This window comes from Balaenoptera physalus (genome assembly GCF_965194825.1).
Source record: "Balaenoptera physalus genome assembly, chromosome: 2".
Taxonomy (NCBI): Eukaryota; Metazoa; Chordata; class Mammalia; order Artiodactyla; family Balaenopteridae; genus Balaenoptera; species Balaenoptera physalus.
The window spans coordinates 119,740,046-119,763,699 of record NC_138883.1 but is presented as its reverse complement, the minus strand read 5'-3'; the positions used below and the strand labels follow the sequence as shown (position 1 = coordinate 119,763,699).

At 35.8% G+C, this 23,654-nt stretch overlaps 1 protein-coding gene and 1 long non-coding RNA gene across 4 annotated transcripts in view; one reads left to right on the top strand and one right to left on the bottom strand.

Moving 5' to 3' along the window:
- The window catches only part of HMG20A (high mobility group 20A), a 68,790-nt gene that overhangs the window by 20,485 nt on the left and 24,651 nt on the right, over positions 1-23,654 (top strand). For both annotated transcript variants that reach the window (XM_082452685.1, XM_082452686.1), the window contains exon 2: positions 22,263-22,355. In XM_082452685.1, the coding sequence (XP_082308811.1) occupies positions 22,267-22,355 (89 nt within the window). In that variant the 5' untranslated portion in view covers positions 22,263-22,266. The remainder of the gene's footprint in view (positions 1-22,262; positions 22,356-23,654) is intronic.
- The window catches only part of LOC309656366, a 29,581-nt gene that overhangs the window by 1,508 nt on the left and 4,419 nt on the right, over positions 1-23,654 (bottom strand). Inside the window, exon 2 of one of the 2 annotated variants that reach the window (XR_014261300.1) lies at positions 3,314-8,214. This is a non-coding gene — a long non-coding RNA (uncharacterized lncRNA). Of the gene's footprint in view, positions 1-1,206; positions 8,215-23,654 lie in introns of those variants that run through there. The other variant, XR_014261301.1, reaches the window with a different exon arrangement.

Genomic DNA, 23,654 nt, shown 5'->3' with positions numbered 1-23,654 from the left:
GTAGCATTAGAATACTTTGGTTGAAAGAGTAAAGTTCAACAGAGGTGTAGGGAAAGAGTAAATGAAAGAAATATGGACTAATAAAAATATAGAATTCTAGAATTTTTAGAGTGGAAAGAGATCTCAGCAGTCGTCAGATAAGCCTTGGGAAAACTGAGTGTGTATGACTTAGAAAAGGGAGCACACTTATTCTCTGTATTCCTGAAAGAGTAGAATGAAAATCTCATATAGAAGCTCCTTGGGGATAAGTTTGGAGTTCATTATAAAGAAGAACCTTCTAGGGACTTCCCTGGCAGTCCAGTGGTTAAGACTCCGTGCTTCCACTGCAGGGGGCACGGGTTTGATCCCTGGTCAGGGAATGAAGATCCCGCATGCCGCAGGGCTCGGCCAAAAAAAGGAAAAAAGAAAAACCTTCTAGTGGTCAGAGCTATTTGGAAGTGGGAGTAGACATCCCCAAGTGAGATATTCAGGTTGGGAGCTGAGCATTGGATGTGTCGTTGGACCCAGTGACATTTGTGAGATCTTCCAATCCTTGAATTCTTACCTAAACCAATGACCAACATTTCTCTCTTTTCTTTTATCTTTTTAAAACTGCGGTATGTACAGTAAAGTGCACAAATCTTAAATGTACAAGTCAATGAATGTTTATGTATATATGCACCTGAGAATATTTCCAGCTCTTCAGGAGGCTCTAGTCAGTACCCTCTCTCCCTCTATTATAGATAATCACTATTCTGATTTCTGCCACCAAAAAATATTTTACCTATACTTAAACATCACATAAGTAGATTCACAGAATATTTATTGTTGTGGATCTGGCTTCTTTTGCTCATCGTTATGTCTATGAGGTTCATCCATGCTACATGTAGCAGTAGTTGAATCTCTGTAATATTGCACTGATGTCATTGTAGGAATGTCTCGAAATGTAGCCATGCCACTGTTGATTGACATGTGGATTGGTTCCACTTTGAGACTGTAAATAACAGTGCTATGAACAATCTTTACATGTCTTTTGGTAGACACCTGCACTCGTATCTCTAGGATATGTTACTAGGAATGGATTGCTGTTTCATGGGATAGGTTTAGGTTTATTTTAGCAGTTACTGCCAAGCAACTTTCCAAAGTGACTGTGCACATTAGATTCCCACTAGCAACATAATGAGAATTTCAGTTCCTGCTCATCCCTGCCAGCACTGTGTATTGTCAGTCTTTTTTATTTTAGCCATTGAATATGTTGTAGTATTTCTTTTTCTATGGTTATTGATCATTTGGATAGTCTCTCTTAGGAAGTGCTTATTTTATTTTTAGCCTTTTTTTAAATTGGGTCATTTATCTTTATCTTGCTGGTTTGTAGGAATTCTTTACATATTCTGAATATGAGTCTTTAGGGAATTATATGTATTACAAATATAATTTCCTAGTCTATGCCTTACTTTTTCACTCTTTTAACATGGTCTTTGATGAACAGACATTCTTAATTTTAGTTAAGTGCAATTTATCATTTTTCTCTTTTGTGGTTAGTGCTTTTTGTTTCCTCTTCAAGAAGTCTTTGTCTAGCCCAAGGTCATGAAGACATTTAGACCAATAATTCTTTTTTTTTTTTTTTTAATTTTTTGGCCGCACCATGCAGCATGCGGGGATCTTAGTTCCCTGACCAGGGATCAAACCCACGCCCCCTGCAACAGAAACATGGAGTCTTAACCACTGGACGGCCAGAGAAGTCCCCCAGACCAATAATTCTTGAATTCTAATACTAAATTAGATAATGGTAAACTTTCATTTGTTCATACACCAAAAAAAGAAATAAATGTATACAACTGTACTATTTTCTCCCATATTTTAATTCTTAAGCTTTCGGCATTAGCTGTGAATAAGTAGATAATTATGATGATACTAAATCTGAAATTTACTGTCAGGATACTTGGTTATTGCTATGGTAACAAAACCACTACAAAATCTCAGTGGCTTTTTTTCTCACTCATGCTACTTGTACAAAGTGGGTTAACGGGGGCTATGCTGTTTTTGTTCACTTAGGCAACCATGTTGATGTAAACTCCATTATAATATATACTTTCATGATCACTGTAATAGGGGAAGGGAAACATGGAAAATTGCTTTTGGACTCTTAAACTTTCTGCCTAGAAGTATCATGTGCCACTATGAGTTGACCCTATGAGTTCCATCAACCTTGCCTAATTTCAGAGGTCGTGAGGAAGTGTAATCTTACACTTCCTGAAAGGAGAGCTAAAATATTTGTGAATAGCCATAATAATGACTGTCACAGTTAACTTGGGCAAGTTACTTAACGTCTCTCAATGGATCGGTTTGTTCACTGTAAAATAGAGGCTAATGATAGTATCTATCTCATGTGGTAGTTGTGAGGATTAAATGGGGTAATACATGTAAACCCTTAGAATACTGCCTGATACTTAGTAAACACTCAATATATGTGTGCTAATATTACTGCTATCATTGTTATTAGGCTCTTACTATGTGATGGACACCATACTACCTGCTTTACATGGATTGATTATTCAAATAACTCCCATAGTATCTACTGTAACTATCCTCATTTACAGATGAGAAAACTTAGGTTCAGAGATATTAACTAACTTGCTCACGTTCCACAACTAAAGAATAAAAGGTGGGATTTGAATTCAGGCAGTCTGATTTCAGAGCCTGCAATATTAACCATGACTCCCTCCCAGATAGCAAATAAATATTAACAGAAGAATTCAGAAATGCATCCTGTGCTTAGAGAACTCTGTGTTTGTGTATGTACAGTTCATGGTTATGAGTTTATAGTGAACTTTTAATATATTTCTATTTTCTGCTAGTTTGTAAAGTTGTTTCTAGTTCATATCATTTAATTAACAGTACTGTTTCATGGTGTTCTGTCATGGTCTTACATCTAAACAAATTTAGAACTGATCTTGTCCTTCATTAACAGATGAAGAAACTTAGACCAGAATGTTTTAGTGATCCCAGAAGACATAGCTAGTTGGTGTCATGCCTGAACTCAGACTCAGACTTCCTGACTTCTGTTCAGAGCTCTTCCTACTGCCTCGGGTTACCTCCCTGTAGTTTACATGGCACACAATCCTTTATCAAAAATTTGAGATGCTTTGGTTCTTCCTCCCCCCAAATTTGAGTGAGTTCGTTGTAGAAAACTGCAATTGTGCTTCTTCCTCATAGCTCACATTGGTACGTCTTGATTTTAAGTTACTAACTTTGTCTTTTAAATATTCTAATGTTACTGAACACCAAGAGTCAAATTAGATACTTGGAGAGACTTTGTAATCAGAATAAATACCTCCAGAGAAAATGTTTCTGTGGCAAAACATTGTAATGATGAGCTTTTTCATGTAAGCTAGATTTGGAGTCAAATTTCTGAAGGAAAAGGGATGACAGTGGAATTAGAGATGGATCAAGTATACTATATTTGAGGTATATCTCAAGATACATTAGCAAGAAGTAAAATGACTATTTACTCATAAACAGCTTGTTACTTTTCCTACCAGTGACATGAGAATGTACATTTATCAACCTCAGATATATTGTAGTTTTCAGAATTAAACCTTTTAAGGAAATGCCAAAGCATATTAATTTCATGGTCGTGGTCTGTTTTCTCATAATTAAATGGGATTTTTGTATGATATTTGCAGTGTATTGTCATGTAATTTTATCTGGAAGGTTAACAGGATATAAATTGAGTTAACCTATAGTTCTAGCCAATAATAGGAATTACTCATTCTATTGCTGTGTGGTAGCGAAGGAGTAGGAAGGAAGTCACAGCACTTCTTTTTCTCTCAGTATTGGAAGTTCTCAGGTATCTGTCAGGAAGATGAACCTAACCTGTGCCACATGGTAATGCATTCATAGGGAAATATATTGTTGTCTTGAGAGTACATGATACTTTCTCCTGGTCTCCTATAGTTTCAAACATTTCGTTTTGCATTAGAATAAACACTTTTATAAAATTGAATGCAGAATTTAAATGAATTTTTTAATATAAAACAGACAGTTTATAAACTGTGCTCTCATACTTTTCCTGCTAGACATGTTTACTCTTCTCTGTCCTGAAGGGCTCATTCTGATTTGAGAGAGCGAGACAATGAATTTATCACTAGAAATTATCTCTAAGGCTCCTTTCAGCAATAAGGTAGTATATTTTCTGGAGAGGAAAATGGGAAGAGTCTGGTCAAAGGGAATTTTAGTTCTATGTGTAGTAAAAAGTTTTAAAAAGAAAGTGTATTCATAAAAAGAAAGTGTATTGCATGTGAAATTAAAATTGAAGTTTAAAAGGTCTGTGATTTTTTATGGTACTTTCCTCTTTCTTTAAAGTAACACAACCATGTTACTGAATGTTGGGGAGTAAAAACAAAGACTGGAAAGTAATTACTCATAATTTCATCATCCTAAAACATTATTACTTTGAGCATTTGGGTGTGTTTCCTTCCAATCTTATGTATCTCTTCTTTTGATATAACTATAATATGTGTAATGTACTTTTTTTAATTTAATTTTATTTTTTTATACAGCAGGTTCATATTAATTATTCATTTTATACATATTAGTGTATATATATCAATCCCAATTCATCACACCACCACCCCCCCACCACTTTCCCCCCTTGGTGTCCATATGTTTGTTCTCTGCATCTGTGTCTCAATTTCTGCCCTGCAAACCGGTTCATCTGTACCATCTTCCTAGGTTCCACATATATGCGTGAATATATGATATTTGTTTTTCTCTTTCTGACTTACTTCACTCTGTATGACAGTCTCTAGATCCATCCATGTCTCAACAAATGACCCAATTTCGTTCCTTTTTATGGCTGAGTAATATTCCATTGTATACATGTACCACATCTTCTTTATCCATTTGTCTGTTGATGGGCATTTAGGTTGCTTCCATGACCTGGCTATTGTAAATAGTGCTGCAATGAACATTGGGGTGCATGTGTCTTTTTTTTTATTTATTTAATTTTATTTATTTTTTTATACAGCAGGTTCTTATTAGTTATCCATTTTATACATATTAGTGTATATATGTCAGTCCCAATCTCCCAATTCATCACACCACCACCACCACCACCCCCGCCACTTTCCCCCTTTGGTGTCCATATGTTTGTTCTCTGCATCTGTGTCTCAATTTCTGCCCTGCAAACCGGTTCATCTGTACCATTTTTCTAGGTTCCACATATATGCGTTAATATACGATATTTGTTTTTCTCTTTCTGACTTACTTCACTCTGTATGACAGTCTCTAGATCCATCCACGTCTCTACAAATGACCCGATTTTGTTCCTTTTTATGGCTGAGTCATATTCCATTGTATATATGTACCACATCTTCTTTATCCATTCATCTGTTGATGGGCATTTAGGTTGCTTCCATGTCCTGGCTGTTGTAAATAGTGCTGCAATAAACATTGGGGTGCATGTGTCTTTCTGAATTATGGTTCTCTCAGAGTATATGCCCAGTAGTGGGATTGCTGGGTCATATGGTAATTCTATTTTTAGTTTTTTAAGGAACCTCCATACTGTTCTCCATAGTGGCTGTATCAATTTACATTCCCACCAAGAGTGCAAGAGGGTTCCCTTTTCTCCACACCCTCTCCAGCATTTGTTGTTTGTAGATTTTCTGATGATGCCCATTCTAACTGGTGTGAGGTGATACCTCGTTGTAGTTTTGATTTGCATTTCTCTAATAATTAGTGATGTAGAGCAGTTTTTCATGTGCTTCTTGGCCATCCATATGTCTTCTTTGGAGAAATGTCTATTTAGGTCTTCTGCCCATTTTTTGATTGGGTTGTTTGTTTTTTAATATTGAGCTGCATGAGCTGTTTATATATTTTGGAGATTAATCCTTTGTTGATTTGTTTGCAAATATTTTCTCCCATTCTGAGGGTTGTCTTTTCGTCTTGTTTGTAGTTTGCTTTGCAAAGGCTTTGAAGTTTCATTAGGTCCCATTTGTTTATTTTTGTTTTTATTTCCATTGCTCTAGGAGGTAGATCAAAAAAGATCTTGCTGTGATTTATGTCAAAGAGTGTTCTTCCTATGTTTTCCTCTCAGAGTTTTATAGTGTCCGGTCTTATATTTAGGTCTTTAATCCATTTTGAGTTTATTTTTGTGTATGGTGTTAGGGAGTGTTCTAATTTCATTCTTTTACATGTAGCTGTCCAGTTTTCCCAGCACCACTTATTGAAGAGACTGTCTTTTCTCCATTGTATATCCTTGCCTCCTTTGTCATAGATTAGTTGACCATATGTGCGTGGGTTTATCTCTGGGCTTTCTATCCTGTTCCATTGATCTATATTTCTGTTTTTGTGCCAGTATCATACTGTCTTGATTACTGTAGCTTTGTAGTATAGTCTGAAGTCAGGGAGTCTGATTCCTCCAGCTCCGTTTTTTTCCCTCAAGACTGCTTTGACTATTCGGGGTCTTTTGTGTCTCCATACGAATTTTAAGATTTTTTTGTTCTAGTTCTGTAAAAAATGCCATTGGTAATTTGATAGGGATTGCATTAAATCTGTAGATTGCTTTGGGTAGTAGAGTCATTTTCACAATGTTGATTCTTCCAATCCAAGAACATGGTATATCTCTCCATCTGTTTGTATCATCTTTAATTTCTTTCATCAGTGTCTTATAGTTTTCTGCATACAGGTCTTTTGTCTCCCTAGGTAGGTTTACTCCTAGGTATTTTATTCTTTTTGTTACAGTGGTAAATGGCAGTGTTTCCTTTATTTCTCTTTCCGATTTTTCATCATTAGTGTATAGGAATGCAAGAGATTTCTGTACATTGATTTTGTATCCTGCAACTTTACCAAATTCATTGATTAGCTCTAGTAGTTTTCTGGTGGCATCTTTAGGATTCTCTATGTATAGTATCATGTCATCTGCAAACAGTGACAGTTTTACTACTTCTTTTCCAATTTATAGTCCTTTTATTTCTTTTTCTTCTCTGATTGCCATGGCTAGGACTTCCAAAACTATGTTGAATAATAGTGGCAAGAGTGGACATCCTTGTTTTCCTCCTGATCTTAGAGGAAATGCTTTCAGTTTTTCACCATTGAGAATGATGTTTGCTGTGGGTTTGTCATATATGGCCTTTATTATGTTGAGGTAGGTTCCCTCTATGCCCACTTTCTGGAGAGTTTTTATCATAAATCGGTGTTGAATTTTGTCAAAAGCTTTTTCTGCATCTATTGAGATGATCATATGGTTTTTATTCTTCAATTTGTTAATATGGTGTATCACAATGTGTGTAATATACTTTCTCATAAATATTTCATTGAAAACCTTGTATCATAATTAGCAAAAATAGCTTTTACATTATTTTATTGTTTGCAGATAACATAAAGAAATATTTATTTGCTCCGCACAATACCTTTTTGAGTTAAATAGAGAAGGTATTATTAGCACCATTTTACATATCAAGGTATTGAAAGCAGAAATCACATAATGCCTCTACTTGGTCCTATAGTGAATTTCTGTTCTCCGCAGAAGTACTTGCTACCACAGGTGAGTGAATGCATTTAATGTAGAAGGAAGAGCAAAACAAATCATTCTGCAAATTCTTATTCTGTGGGACATAGTCCTGCCTTACTGGACTAGGTGAGCCTTTCAACAGCAATAGGCAACTCTGGAAATACAAATTTTGTCAGATTTTAGTAAATACACTCAAACACCAAGAATCTTGAGGTGATTTAGTCTGGTTACTCCTCAGTTAGTTACTGCTAATATGTGGTTGTTTTTTTACTATTGCTCTTTTTTTTTTTTTGAATTTTATTTTATTTATTTTTTTATACAGCAGGTTCTTATTCGTTATCCATTTTATACATATTAGTGTATACATGTCAATCCCAATCTCCCAATTCATCCCACCACCACCATCACCCCCCCACCACTTTTCCCCCTTGGTGTCCATACATTTGTTCTCTACATCTGTGTCTCTATTTCTGCCCTGCAAACCAGTTCATCTGTACCATTTTCCTAGGTTCCACATATATGCATTAATAAACGATATTTGTTTTTCTCTTTCTGACTTACTTCACTCTGTATGACAGTCTCTAGATCCATCCACGTCTCTACAAATGACCCAATTTCATTCCTTTTTATGGCTGAGTGATATTCCATTGTATATATGTACCACATCTTCTTTATCCATTCGTCTGTTTTTAAACTTGGTTTTAAACTTGTTTTTGTTTCACCTAGAAACAACGGAAACAAAATCAGTAGCTTGTAAACCAGGAAGATAACATCTAAGCGCTTGATTGGAATTGCCATCTGTGTATGAAGGGCGAAGCCTTTTCATACTGGGAAGGGTATTTAAAGGAAAAATGTTCCTGGGAAACTGGTCTTCTAGAGCTTTAAATGTGTCACATTCGAATTCTATGGCTATTTGATTTACTTTCTGAAGTCCTGAGCATTATCAGCTTTAGGATTCAAAAGCAAAATATAGCAAAATAGTTCTGAGTTTTAAGTTTTGTCTCTTTCATTAAACTGCTCTATTAAACTGCAACTGTGCCTATTTGTTTTGTAGGGAAAAGCGTGAATTTCAAAAGCAAAATATAGCAAAATCTGAGTTTTAAATATTCTCTCTTTCAGTTTAAACTGTTCTGCTAAACTGCAATTGTGCCTATTTGTTTTGTGAGGAAAACTGTGAATTTCACTTTATTATTCCATTAACTGCCTTTGACTCACTGCAGCTAACTTTTTTTGTTGTTTTGTTGTTGTTTTTGTCTTCAACTTTTGACTAACGAAAACTTCCTTACTACCCAAAGCTCTCTGTTTTTTCTTTTAGGAATTCTCCCTAGGAAGAGAATTTACTTTGTATTAAATTAAATTGATTGATTAAAATAAAGTTGATTAAAATGAAGAACCTTTGATGGGATCTATTTCCTTTTATTACACTATAGTTTTTATAAGTGATCTCTGACTTTCCTTAAACATCATCTTTTACTTTTAGTATTCATCAGATTTGGAAGAGTAAAAGGTTTGGGAATTATTGACTGTAGCAGAAAAGAACATCCTTTCCATCTCTTCTTTGCAGTGTTGTTTCACAGCTGTAAGTTTGAGCTGAAGAAAGCAGTGTAAAACATAAGAAAATAGAGGAGCAGTGTTCCTTGAACCAGTAAGGACCCTTGCCCTAGAACTGTTAACTATTAAGTTTTTGTTTGGGTCAAGATACTAGAGACCTTTGTTGCTTCTACTTTCTCATATATAGCTTTCTCAGACTCCAGGCTTGAATAATTTTGTTTAAGAACTAGAAATGAATACTATCTGCCTCCTTAATATGAGTCTGGATTCTAAACATGTAAGTACCCTGAACTAAGTGTTTCTTCTCAGGTTTTACTCACTTAGTAGTTTCTGTTTCCTTCAGATCTCGAATGCTCTGTGAATTCACTACGATCATTAGCAGTTATCTTAGCTGGTCACCCCATCTGTTTAATTCATCTGTATTTCTTCCCTGTTTTCTCATATATTTAAATAGATAAATAAGTAAATAAGTAACTTTACACACATTAGCTACTACAGCCTTTGCAATTTTTTTTTTACTGTTTGCCCTTCTGTGCCCCAATAGATTACGAAATCTAAAGGACAAGAATTTCTTCTTAATCTTAATTACCTCTGTGTCTTTGATACCTTACACAGTGACATGTAGTAAACTGTGAAAAGCATTGCTTTTTCAAAATTCATTTCCCTCTTGGTAAACATAAAATTCCTCTTTTCTGATATAACCTCCATGAGAATCACTAAGAAGTGAGTGAAAAAATATATATCATGTGGCTTCCTAGATGGAGTAGGAAGTTCCCCCCTCTCACGTCTCCTCCCCTGCCTCATACACGCCTACCTTTTACTGTTTCATAGTACCCCAGTGTCCCAGGAAATTGTTTGGGAAAGTACTTTACACTAAGGAAGTACTCCCAAATTTTATTGGATTATTTTAACTCTTATTTCTGGCACTGGTCCAGAAGTTTCTTACTTGGGCAGTTATCTGTTTACTAATAATAAAAGCAGTGCTTGAATAGGCTGTGTAGGAAGGGCAATTTGGGACCAACAGTCACCATGAAAAAGCCAAATATGTGGACTGTGACCTCAAAAGGCAACACCCTGCTTGTAAAGTGACAAATTTGCTTTGGCAGAGGAAAATGTTTCTTATTTTCTCTGTGTTATCACAGTGCTTTAACCTGATACAAAACACTACGTCTAGATGTTCAGGGTTGTTTTTTTTTTTCACAACATATTTTGTGTCCTGATGGTAACAATTCTCCATCAAGATTCCACTGAGAAGAAAAAAATGCATGTACAGGGATCAAACTATCTCAAAAGAAATCTAAACTGTGCCCAGTTTCTTTTGATGATCTAGTACTTCTGTATTTTGTAGAAAATACCTAACTCAAAAGTTTGCAAAACTCTCACTTCAAAAAATCATAAACAACGATAGAAGATTTATGTTTGTTTCTAACCCTGGCCTCTTCTTCCCACTTACCATTGTTGTCTGAGAACAGTGTCTCTAGACCAAGGAGAATAACAGCACACACCACTTGACACCAGGCATAATCTTAGTCACACGTAAAGGTACTCAACAAATGTTTGTTGTTCAAATATAAATTCTGCAAGCATTTGCCTTAAAAAGAGGCTGGATTATTTCCTTTATGGCCCAAAAAAACCCACTATATTTAACTACAAAAAATTAGAAGTAATATATTGTCAGTATAGCTTTATCACTAAACAGGTTGTAAAACTACAGTTAAAATATATGCAGGCCACAGTTAGATTCTATTCCTAATTTTTTTTTCCAGTTATTTTGAACTGAGAAATTGGCTCTACCTTCAAAATACATCAAGAATCTGACCACTTCTCATCACCTCCACTACTACCACTGTGATCCAATCCACCATCAACTTTCAGATGGATTACTGCAATAGATTCCTAAGTGATCTCCTTACTTCTGCCCTTGACCCTCTTCACCCTTCATTCTATTCTCCAAACTGCAGCCATGGTAATCTTATAAAAATGGCTGATTCCATGACTTATCTACTCAAAACGTTCTAGTGGCTTTGCAACTCAAGAGTAAAGGCCAGTCTTTACTATGATTTACAAAGCCATATATGGTCTGGTCCCCTATAGCAGTCAGCATCATCTACTATTTTTGCCCCTATTTCAATCCAGCCAGATTTGCTGCCTCCTTCAATCATACCAAGTGTACGCCTTGCATGTGTTCCCCCTGCCTGGACCACTCTGTCCTCACACATGTGCACAGCTCTTCATCTCCTTTAGGTCTTTCCCCAAAGGTTACCTCAGTGAAGCCTTTCCTGGCCTCTATTTAAAATTCCAGAACCCTCTTCCCTTGAACTCTTCCTGGGCTCTTTCCTTGCTCTCTTTTTTTCTTTGTACTTATCACTATGTAACATTATTCATTTTACTTATTTTATCTTGTTTTTTGTCTGTATCCCATTATACTGAGCTCAGTAAGGGTGGGGATTTTTGCCTGTTTTGATTGCTGCTATATCCCCAGTACATATAAAGTGCCTACAGTGTTAGATACCCAATAAATACTTGTTGAATGAATGAATCAGTTTCTCTATTATTTAGTTCTTAGACTAGCCTACTACATTTTTAAAAATTAACAGTAGTCATGGTTACAGGAGCCTGGGCTCTAGAGTCTAGGAATAGAGAGCCACATTTTCTGCTCACTCCAACACCCAGCCAAACACACACCTCTATGCCCTTCTTAGGTACTGAAACAACCCTAAGCCTTAAACTCTAATTATCTCCCCCATCCTACCCATCCCCCAAAAAGTAAGTACTTAATTACCACCAAATTACCTACCCTTATCTTTTGCCCCCTCATCTCCCGTATCAAAACCTACAGTTAGAGAGTTCTTAATGAACCCCAGTTAACTGCCTAGTGGGATTAGCCAGTGTTCTTATTACCTCTGTAAAAGATATTGATTAATACCCACAGCCTGCTTAATGCTCTTAGCTAAATGTTCACAGCTGGTAGATCATTCTGTAGTAAGCTTCTTCTTTCACTTGCTCCTGTTAAATTGTATGCATATAAAAATCAGTTGTATTTATTCCTCAACTTCAGGGCTATCTTACAATAAATTGTATAATTATAATATATGAAATTAATTTTTAAATTAATAAACTTTATATTTTAGAGCAGTTTTAGGTTCACAGAAAAATTAAGCAGAAAGTACAGAGTTCCCATATACTCCATGTCCCCATATGTGTACAACCTCCCCCAGTCTTAACACCCCCTACCAGAGTGGTACATATGTTATAGTTAATGAGCCTACATTGACACATAATCATCACCCAATTCCATAGTTTACATTAGGGTTCACTCTTGGTGTTGTACCTTCTATGGGATTTGACAAATATATGACATATATCTATCATTCTAGTGTCATGCAGAATAATTTCACAGCCCTAAAAATCCTCTGTGTTCTGCCTTTTCACTCCTGCCTCCTCCCTAACCCCTCCCAATCATTCATCTTTTTACTGTCTCCATAGTTTTACCTTATCTGGAATGTAGTGATATTGGAATCATACACTATGTAGCCTTTTCAGATTGGCTTTTTTCTCTTTGTATTATGCATTTAAGTTTTCTCCATGTTTTTTCTTGGCTTGATAACTTACTTCTTTTTAGCACTGAATAGTATTCCATTATCTGGGTGTACCACAGTTTGTTTATCCACCCACCTACTGAAGGACGTCTCGGTTGTGTCCAAATTTTGACATTATAAATAAAGCTGCTATAAACATCCATGTGCAGGTTTTTGTATGGACATAACTTTTTAATTCCTTTGGATAAATACCAGAGAACCCAGTTGCTGGTAAGAGTATGAGTAGTTTTGTAAGAAACTACCAAATGGTCTTCTTTAGTGGCTGTACCATTTTGCATTCATTTCTACCAGTAATGAATAAGATCTCCTGTTGCTCCATATCCTAGCCAGTATTCGGTGTTGACAGTGTTTTTGCATTTTAACTGTTCTAATAGATGTGTAGTGGTATCTCATTGTTTTAATTTTCATTTCCCGACTGACATGATATTAAACATCTTTTCATATGCTATTTGTCATGTGTACATATGCACTGTTGAGGAGTCTGTTCAGGTCTTTGGCCCATATTTTAATTGGGTCGTTCATTTCCTTATTGATGAGTTTTAAGAGTTCTGTGTATATTTTGGATAAATTTCTTTATCAGATGTATCTTCTGCAAATACTTTTTTCACATCTACAGCTTGTCTTCTCATTCTCTTGACATTGTCTTTCACAGAGCAAAAGTTTTTCATTTTAATGAAATCCAGCTTATCAATTCTTTCACAGATTGTGCCTTTGGTGTTATATTTTAAAAGTCATTGTCATACCCAAAGTCATCTAGATTTTTCTCCTGTGCTGTCTTCTAAGAATTTTATAGTTTTAAATTTTAAATTTTAAATTTAGGTTTATGATGCGTTTTGAGTTAATATTTGTGAAGGGTGTAAGGTCTGTTTCAAGTTGTTTTTGTTTGTTTGTTTGTTTTGCATATGGATGTCCAGTTGTTCCAGCACCATTTCTTGAAAGACTATCTTTATTTCATTGTTTTGCCTTTGCTCCTTTGTCAAAGATCAGTTGACTGTATTTATATAGGTTTATTTCTAGCTAGGATCTCTATTCTGTTTCAATAATTTGTCTTTTCTTTCCCAAGTACACACTGTCTTGATTATTGTAGCTTAATAGGAAGTCTTGAAGTTGGGTAGTGTCAGTCCTTCAACTTTGTTGTTCTCCTTCAATATTGACTTGGCTATTCTGAGTCTTTTGCCTCTCCATATAAACTTTAGAATCAATTTATTGATATCCACAAAATTACTTGCTGGGATTTTTATTGGGATTGAGTTGAATGTATAGCTCAAACTGGGAAGAACTGACATCTTGACAATATTGAGTCTTCCTACCCGTGAATGCAGAATATTTTTCCATTTATTTTGTCCTTCTTTGATATCTTTCATCTGAGTTTTGTAGTTTTCCTCATAGAGATCTTGTAAAATATTGTTAGATTTATACCTAAGTATTTCATGGGGGGGGGTGCTAATATAAATGGTAATGTGTTTTTAATTTCAAATTTCACTTGTTCATTGCTAGTATACAGAAAAGCAATTAAATTTTACATACAGTTGAACAACATGGGTGTTAGTGGTGCTGACCCTCTGCACAGGAGAAGACTAAGCCACATGCTACCAAAAAAACCAATGGGTCAGTGAAGAAATCAAAGAGGAAATTAGAAAATACCTTGAGACAAATGAAAATAGAAATACAACTTTCTAAAATCTATGGGATACAACAAAAGCATTTCTAAGAGTTAAGTTTATAGCAATTCAAGGCCTACCTCAAGAAATAAGAAAAATCTCAAACAACCTAACTTTCCACCTAAAGGAATTAGAAAAAGAAGAACAAAGCCCAAAGTCAGCAGAAGGAAGGAAACAAAAAAGATCATAGTGAAAATACCAAAAACACAAAACAAAACAAAAAACAGTAGAAAAGATCAATGAAACTAAGATCTGGCTTTTTGAAAAGATAGACAAAACTGATAAACCTTTAGCTAGACTCATTAAGGAAAAAAGAAAGTGTGCCCAAATAAACAAAATTAGAAATGAAAGAGGAGAAGTTACAACTGATATTACAGAAATACAAACAACCCTAGGAGAATACTATGAACAGCTATACAGTGACAAATTGGACAACCTCGAAGAAATGGATAAATTCATATAAACATACACTCTTCCAAGACTGAATCAGGAAGTAGAAAATCTGAACAGACCGATCACTAGTATTGAAATTGAATCAGTAATTTAAAACTCCCAACAATTAAAAGTCCAGGACCATATGGCTTCACAGGGGAAGTCTACAAAACATTTAAAGAAGAGTTAATGTCTATCCAAACTATTCCAAAAAATTGAAGGGGAGGGAACACTCCCTAACTCATTCTACAAGGCCAGCATTATCCTGATATCCAAACCAGACAGAGACACTTCAAAAAAAGAAAAATACAGGCCAGTATCCCTGATGAACATAGATGGAAAAATCCTCAACAAAATACTAGCAAACTGAATCAACAATATGTAAAAAGGATTATACATCATGATCAAGTGAGATTTATTCCAGGGATGCAGGGATGGTTCACTATTCACAAATCAATATGTTACACCATATTAACAAAATGGAGGATAATCATGATCATCTTAAAGATGCAGTAAAAGCATTTGACAAAATTCATGATTAAAAACTCTCAACAAGTGGGTATAGAGGGAACATACCTCAACATAATAAAGGCCATTTATGACAAACCCACAGCTAGTATCATACTCAGTGTTGAAATGTTGAAAGCTTTTCCTCTAAGATCAGGAACAAGACAAGGATGCCCACTCTCGCCATTTCTATTTAATTTATATTGGAAGTCCTAGCCACAGAAATCAGACAAGAAAAAGAAAAGGCATCCAAATTGGAAAGGAAGAAGTAAAACTGTCACTATTTGCAGATGACATGATTCTATATATAGAAAACCCTAACAACCCCACCAAAAAAAATATTAGAATAAATTAATTCAGTCAAGTGCAGGATATGATATTAATATACAGAAATCTGTTGCATTTCTTTACATTAATAATGAACTTCAGAAAGAGAAATCAAGAAAACAGTACGATTTACAATTGCATCAAAAAGAATAAAATATCTAGGAATAAATTTAACCAAGGAGGTGAAAGACCTGTATTCTGAAAACTGTAAGACATTTATGAAGGAAACTGAAGATGATACAAATAAATGGAAAGATATTCCATGTTCATGGATTGGAAGGATTAATATTATTAAAATGACCATACCGCCCAAAGCAGTCTACAGATTTAATACAATTCCTATCAAAATACCCATGGCATTTGTAACAGAACTAGAACAAATAATCCTAAAACTTATATGGAACCACAAAAGACCCTGAACAGCCAAAGCAGTCTTGAGAAAAAAGAACAAAGCTGGAGGTATCATGCTGTCTGACTTCAGACTATACTACAAAGCTACAGTAATCAAAACAATATGGTACTGGTGCAAACACAGACACATAGTCAATGGAACAGAATAGAGAGCCCAGAAATAAACCCACACACAGATGGTAAATTAATCTGTGACAAAGGAGGCAAGAGTATACAATGGGGAAAACACAGGCTCTTCAATAAGTGGTTTGGGGAAACTGGACAGCTACATGTAAAAGAATGAAATTAGAACATTTTTTCACACCATATGCAATAATAAACTCAAATGGATTAAAGACCTAAATGTAAGACCTGAAACTATAAAACTCCTAGAAGAAAACGTAGACAGTGGGCTCTTTGACATTGGTCTTAGTGATTTTTTTTTTTTTTTTTTTTTTTTGGATCTTTCTCCTCAGGCAAGGGAGACAAAAGCAAAAATAAACAGATGGGACCTAATCAAACTTAAAAGCTTTTGTGTGGGAAAGAAAACCATCAACAAAATGAAAAGGCAGCCTACTGAATGGGAGAAGATATCTGCAAATGATATGTTTGTTAAGGGGTTAATATCCAAAATATATAAAGAACTCATTCAACTCAATATCAAAAAAAAAAAGCCCAATTTAAAAATGAGCAGAGAACCTAAATAAGCATTTTTCCAAAGAAGACATACAGATGGCCAACAGACATATGAAAAGATGCTTAATATCACTAATCATCAGGGTAATGCAAATCAAAACCACAGTGAGATATCATCTCACACCTGTCAGAATGGCTGTCGTCAAAAAGACAAGAAATAATAAATGTTGACAAGGATGTGGAGAAAGGAGAACCCTAGCACTTTGTTGGTAGGAATGTAAATTGGAATAGTCACTATGGAAAACAGTACAGAGTTTTCTCAAAAATTAAAAGCAGAACTACCATACCATCCAGCAGTTCCACTCCTGGGTATTTATTTGAAGAAAACAAAAGCACTAATTTGAAAAGATATATGCACCCCAACATTCATAGCAGCGTTCTTTATAATAACCAAGCATCCTAAGTGTCCATCAACAAATGAATGGATAAAGAAGATGTGCTATAGATATACAATGCAATATTACTCAGTCTTTAAAAAAAAATGGAATTTTGCCACTTGCAACAACATGGATGGACCTAGAGGGTATTATGCTTAGTGAAATAAGTGAGACAGAGAAAGACAAATACTGTATGTTTTCACTTATATGTAGAATTTTTTAAATAAAACAAACAAATGAATATAACAAAACAGAAACAGCCTTACAGATACAGGTAACAAACTAATGGTTACCAGAGGGAAGAATGGGTGGGAAAGACTAAAATAGGTGAAAGGAATTAAGAGGTACAAACTATGAGGTCTAAAATAAATAAGTTACGAGGATGTAATGTATCCCACAGGAAGTATAGCCAATATTTTATAATAACTTTTTATGGAGTATAATCTGTAAAAATATTAATCACTATAGTATACACTTGAAACTAATATAATATTGTAAACCAACTGTATTTCAATTTTTTTAAAGTTAAGAAATAAAAACCATGCTGTATCTTACTCTGGTTCTAATCCTTGTTCAGTCTCTTCAAATCGTTTTTTGTCTTTTAGTATGCCTTGTAAATTTTTGTTGAAAGGTAGAAATGATGTCCTGGGTGAAAGGAACTGTGGTATATAGGCCTTTAGTGATGTAGTGGTAAGGTTTGAGGGGAGGAGAAGCATTCTGTAGTACTATGATTAGGTCTCAGTCTTTTGGTGAGCCTGTGCCCCTGGACTATAAACTTCACCAGTGCTTCTTAGTTTTTTCCCCCTTTCAGTGGGACAGGATGGCTGAAGTGGGCTGGAGTTCTGTATTTCCCTTAGCCCATGTGGAAAGCTGGAGGAGGGTAGAATTGATATTTCTTTAGCACTCCTAAAAAGTGTGGTAAGGGTATGGGGAATTTGGAAATCTCAAACATTGTTAGTGGGAATGTAAAATGGTGCAGGTGCTTTGGAAAACAGTTTGGCAGTTCCTTAAAATGTTAGACATGGAGTTATCATATGACCCAGCAATTCCATTTCTAGGTATAGGCCTAAGAAAGTTGAAAACGTGTCCACACAAAAACTGTACACAAATGTTCTTAAGCAGCGTTATTCACTATAGACAAAAAATACAAACAACCCAAGTCTTATCAGTCTATCAGTCTTTGAATGGATAAACAAAATGTGGTATTATTCATCCATGAAAAGATATGAAATACTGATACATGCTAAAATGTGATGAACCTTGAAAACTTTATGCTAAGTGAATGAAGCCAGACACAAAAGGTCAGAGAATATTAAATTTATATGAAATGTCAAGAATATGTATATCTATAAAGACAGAAGGCAGATTAGTGGTTACCTGGGCCTAGGGGGAGGGGGGAATGGGCAGTGACTGCTAATGGGTACAGAGTTTGTTTTAGGGATGATGACAATGTTGTAAAACCAATTATGGTGTTGGTAGTAATATGTGAAAGTCACCCTGTAAATATATGAAAGCCACTGAACTGTATAACTTAAATTAGGAATAAATTTTAAGGTATATAAATTATATATATTTAAAATAAAACAATTTAGGATGGTTTTGGTGTGTCAGGGATGAGAAGTTTGAAGAGATGAGCCTGAATAATTAGGAGGGTTTGAGTGAGTTAGGTTTGATTTGATTGGAAAATTTTGCCGGAGCTAATGTAGCAGTTGATAACCTAAGAACATGTAAAATGACTGCTGAGAGCATTGTGGGCCCAGCTGTAGTTGGATACCATAAATTTATAGTAGCACCCTTTATTTTGTGATTTTTCTCCAACACCATGTTGAGCTAAAACTCAGAGTTGATCTACATCTAGGGTATAGAAGAACAACATGGCAAAGGAATTGAGAGTGTTGGCAAAAAAATATTTGAAATGCAGCCACAGAATCTAAGCTAGACAGAGAAGGGAAAATCAAGAGTCGACAAATATAGGTTTGTGTGGTTAAAGGTCAGTTGTAGTAGAACTGAAATGATAGGAGGTAATGATCAGAGATTCGTATAGCCAATTAACATGACTTTTAAAGGAACTGGAAATTTTGCATAAAGGTTGTAGTACGGAAAAATGAGGGCAGAATCCTACCTCTCAACTCTGAGGTGTACTGTTGGGGATGGTGTGGTAGGGAAGGAATATGGTGCATCTCCATGAGAGGGCTTAATGAAGTGGGATTAACATACGTAAAGTAGGGAAAGGGTACCTGAAAAGAGCCAACCCCAGAAAACAGAAGTACAAATTATACTTCCAGCACTGTCCAACACATTTGGAATAATATAGTCTCATTGGTGAGATCATCCCTTTTGTTGAGAAAGGCTACTAGAACAATCTTAGTTGAGGAACATTTCTTAAGCTACACCTGAGTGCCTTTATTCTGGCCCTATATTGACCAAAGAAATGTTCTGATTATGATTAGTGGCTTAATATAATTTTTATTACAATTTTTATAATTGTTATTAAAATATCTTAAATTGGCACTCTGTTTTATACATCACTTTTTTTCAGTGAGCGATTAGTGCTAGAGGGGATTTTTGAATTTCCAAAGTTACAGTCCAGACCTTGGCTCAAAGTGTAAGTTAAGCCCCAAGGTAATACCCCTTACCTCCAGGTGGAAGCCTTCACTGGGTGAATCCCTTCTGCAAGGAAACATCTGCATGATATACCTGTTTCTGTAAACTGCAGTGGAAAACCAAACTTGTATATTGCCTGGCCTTTGTGCATATATCTCTTCTTTCCCCTTCCAGAGCAGCATTCATTACATTTCTTAAGTGCTTTGCATAGAATTTCAGAGTTTAGTGTGACCTCTGTACTGGGACATTATCAGGCACAGATGCTACACTGAAGGGCTTTTGGCAATCAGTGGCTTGGTAGCTGTGATTCAGTTTGAATCACCCCGTCATGAACCATATGAAAGCAGATTCTTGCAGGATCCCAGCCAATTCTTGCGAATCATTTTATTTTCCCAACTAGTTTAGAGGCCTTTGAGTTTCACTGGACTTTTTCCTCATTTCCTTCTTTTGTTGATTTTGGCCCCTTAACCTTCCACCCACTTTATTACTCATTTCTTAGGGACCTGACTGCTCAGTAACACTAGAGAAAATATATCTGAAGCCATATGGATTGAGTAAAACACACTTAAGAGGAAAAAACAACAACAACAAGAAATGTGTTCTCTGAACTTCCTTTGTTTATATGATCTATTTATATGTTGTTAAGGTTGTGTCGTCCAGCTGCCTCCCCATATTTCAAAAATGACTAAAGATATCTGGGAAACACTCTAAGAGGATCATGTTGGTATAGTGAATGAAAAGACACTTCATTTGTCCCCCACCAGGTAATATATCTTCTTTTGAGGTATAGGTGGGATGCCAAGAGTTTCCAATGCTGAAACTTGAGGCTCTCGAAAAGTGCTTTACTTCTAAGGAGACTTTTAGAAAGAAGCCAATTAAATGAGTCCTTTTAAGGTTTGTGGCTATATACCTGGCTATTTGAATGTTTGCTTGTGGTTTATAATTAGATTATATGGCATCTAATTAATTTTCTTTTGATAAAATGAATATTGGTGTAAGGTGATGTTAGTAGCCCTTAAAGCCTAGGCTCTAATCTGGTCTGTGCATAATGTGAAGTAAAACATAAATGCACTTGTGTCAAGATTATCCTAGAAAACATCTAGAATGGAATTTTGCAGTATTTGTTAGAGCCCCTTGTAAACCCCCCTCTCTTGAAGGAATTGAAAAGTTATCAAGTATCCCTGCATGTGGAATAAACTCCGTACTCTGTGGTTGAGTGGGAAGTTCCTCTCTGCCTTCCATGCTCTCCCACTATAATGGGTGGTGAATATACAAAGATGCATTTTTTCACAGTAAGCTATTTATGGAATTTGGTCTGCTAAGTAACAAAGAAGTGAAAACAAGAAAATAAGTAAGAATAAGAAATCATCACTGTTATCATTTTGTAAGTAAATTATTATATTGAACATTTTAGAATATGGCATCAGTGTCATCTGCATTTTCTTCGTATTTCCATCTCAGTGGGATGAATCCTAGCTCTGCTTGGGCTGCTGTGCTTTTCTTTTAATTGCTATTTCACTAGGTCTCCTTAGCAGCAGCACCTGAAATAACTGCTGAGGGAGCTCCTGAGTGAATTTTCATAATCTGTTCCTCAATTCTCCCAGTTGATTGAGACACTTTTTTTCTTGAGTGGTTTGCAGTTCCGCTTAAGTGGCTGATGTTTAGGGTCACTATTGAATGTTTTGTTTGAATATCATTTTCATGGTGAATGGAAGGCTTCTGCTTTTAGGTATATGGGGTGAAGCCCCTGGTAGTAAGCCTTGAAAGGGAAAAATCTTTCTTTGTAGCGATATGCGAAATGAAATTACTCTCTTTGTCACTTTGTCCTTTTGTCCTTTCATTCTGATAACCTCAGGTTCTTCTGATTTATTTGCTTTCTTCAATTAGGCTTAGTTATTTCCTGTGCCCAGGTGCATGCTATTTCCACTGTTGGTCATCATGGTGATGTGGAGCATATTTCTGACCTGGAAGTGTGGTTTCTTTCATTTTGAACCACATCAGTATGCCTTCCATCCTCTACTTCCTTTGCATTATTTCCTTTTGGAGGACTCAGATTGTCACCATTTAATCTAAGGATGATTCATCTGGGATTCAGAACTCGTAATGCTGTAATAACAATACCTTTCTTTATATAATAATACTCAAAGCACTTACCATCTTAGCCTTTCTCTGTTTATGAAGGACTTTCAGTTTAATCCTTCACAATAACCCTGTGGGTTAAGTCAGCAATTTTGTCTGTGTCTAAGATGGTGAAATTGTATCTCAAAGAGGCTGAATAACTTGCTCAGGGTTGCAGTGCTTCTGAGTTACTCTGCTTAACAGTTTTTACCGGAAATGAAGAATACTTCTGAAGATATTCTGAATGAACAAAAAGGAATTTTCCAAACTGTGTCCTAGTTGTTAAAATCTGTTTTTAGTCTGGTCAGTTGATAAGACCAGGGTTAAAAGCCCATTAACCATAAAGTTTAAATTGATGTGTCCAAGTCAAGAAAATAAATATTTAGGTCAGTTTCTGTTCTGCTGCTGATGTGATAAAGTTTAAGGAAGGCTGGCTCTTAAATTAATGCAACTTGAACTGGAAATAATTAAGCCATTAAATTTTTTTTTTATTCTGTCTTCCTTTTAGAGAGATGGAAACCTTGATGACTGGTTCCACCCTGCCTCCCCTTTTTGCAGATGAAGATGGTTCCAAGGAGAGTAATGATCTGGCTACAACTGGGTAAGCAGCTGCTTTGGGACACTGGGCCTCTGCCTAGGCTTCAGAACAGCTTCTGACAACATATGAGGTGCTAAAGAGGCAGTTTTATATCAAAAATAGAAGGTGCGTTTGTTATGCTTTGCAAAGAGAATGAGAGCCATTGTGAACTGCTTTGATATCTGTATTCAGCTGTCATTTGCAATGCTCTGGTTCCTGTGAACTGGAACAGCAGTACTGTGGGATCTAGGAAACATCAGTGACTCCCAGTTAAGGGAATTACATAGTCACCATTAAGGAAATACTTGCCACAGGGCTAGCTTCAAAAATCAAATTCATTTTCTGTCTGAATTGCCACAGATATTAAAATAATTTTTTCCCCAAACATCAGGTTTTTTTGTTGTTGTTTTAAGATTAGATTTTTAGTTATGGCTCTTTATTCAAGATGCCTAGGAGCTCTAGCTGACTTCTGTTCCTCCCAACCTACCCCTCCCCACCCAACTCCAACTCCTTTCTTTGGTATTTTTGGACAGATATATAAAGAAATATAGAAAAGGGGTAATAGCAGTAGTCCCTCTTCCACTGAAAATCTCTGTTCCACTTGAATTTTTACCTTTTCTATTAGACATTACTTGCCAAAGAAGAAATGTATTCACTAATAGATTGAAGTGCTAGCTAATCCCTAAGATGAATCATTTTAATATTCCTTAGAGCTCTTTAAAAACAGACTACATTTTATAATTGTTTCCTTCTCTGACATTCTTTCTTAACTCATTAATATCTGCCTTCTGACTTTATTCAGGTGAAACTGTTCTCTAAAACTTTTCTAAAAGCTGCATACTTGCTGAGTCCAACTTGTACAAGAAAAATGTTCTGAGTGTCTGCTATGTGCCAGGCACCATTCTAGGCACTAGACATTAAGCAATAACTGAGATGGACAAAAATCCCAACCCCTATAGAGCTTAAATTCTACTGGAGAAGTCAGACAATAGACAGGATAAATAAGTAAAATGCATACTACATTGATAAGAACTATGGATTAAAAAAATAAAGTAAGGAAGAGGGACAGGAAGGGCTTGGGGTGCCATCTTAGATAAGACAGCCCAGAAAGCCTTTACAAGTGACTTGAATAAAAACCTGAAGGAAGTAAATTAGCTAGCCTACAGTTAAGGGGGAAGATTATTCTAGGCAGAGGGAGCAGTGAGTGGGAAAGCCTTGAGGTAGGAGTGTTTCTGCCTTTTAGAAATAGCCAGGAGGCCAGTGTGACTGGAGCAGAGTATACCAGGGGGAGGGGTAATAGGCTCCATCAGTGTTTCTCAAACT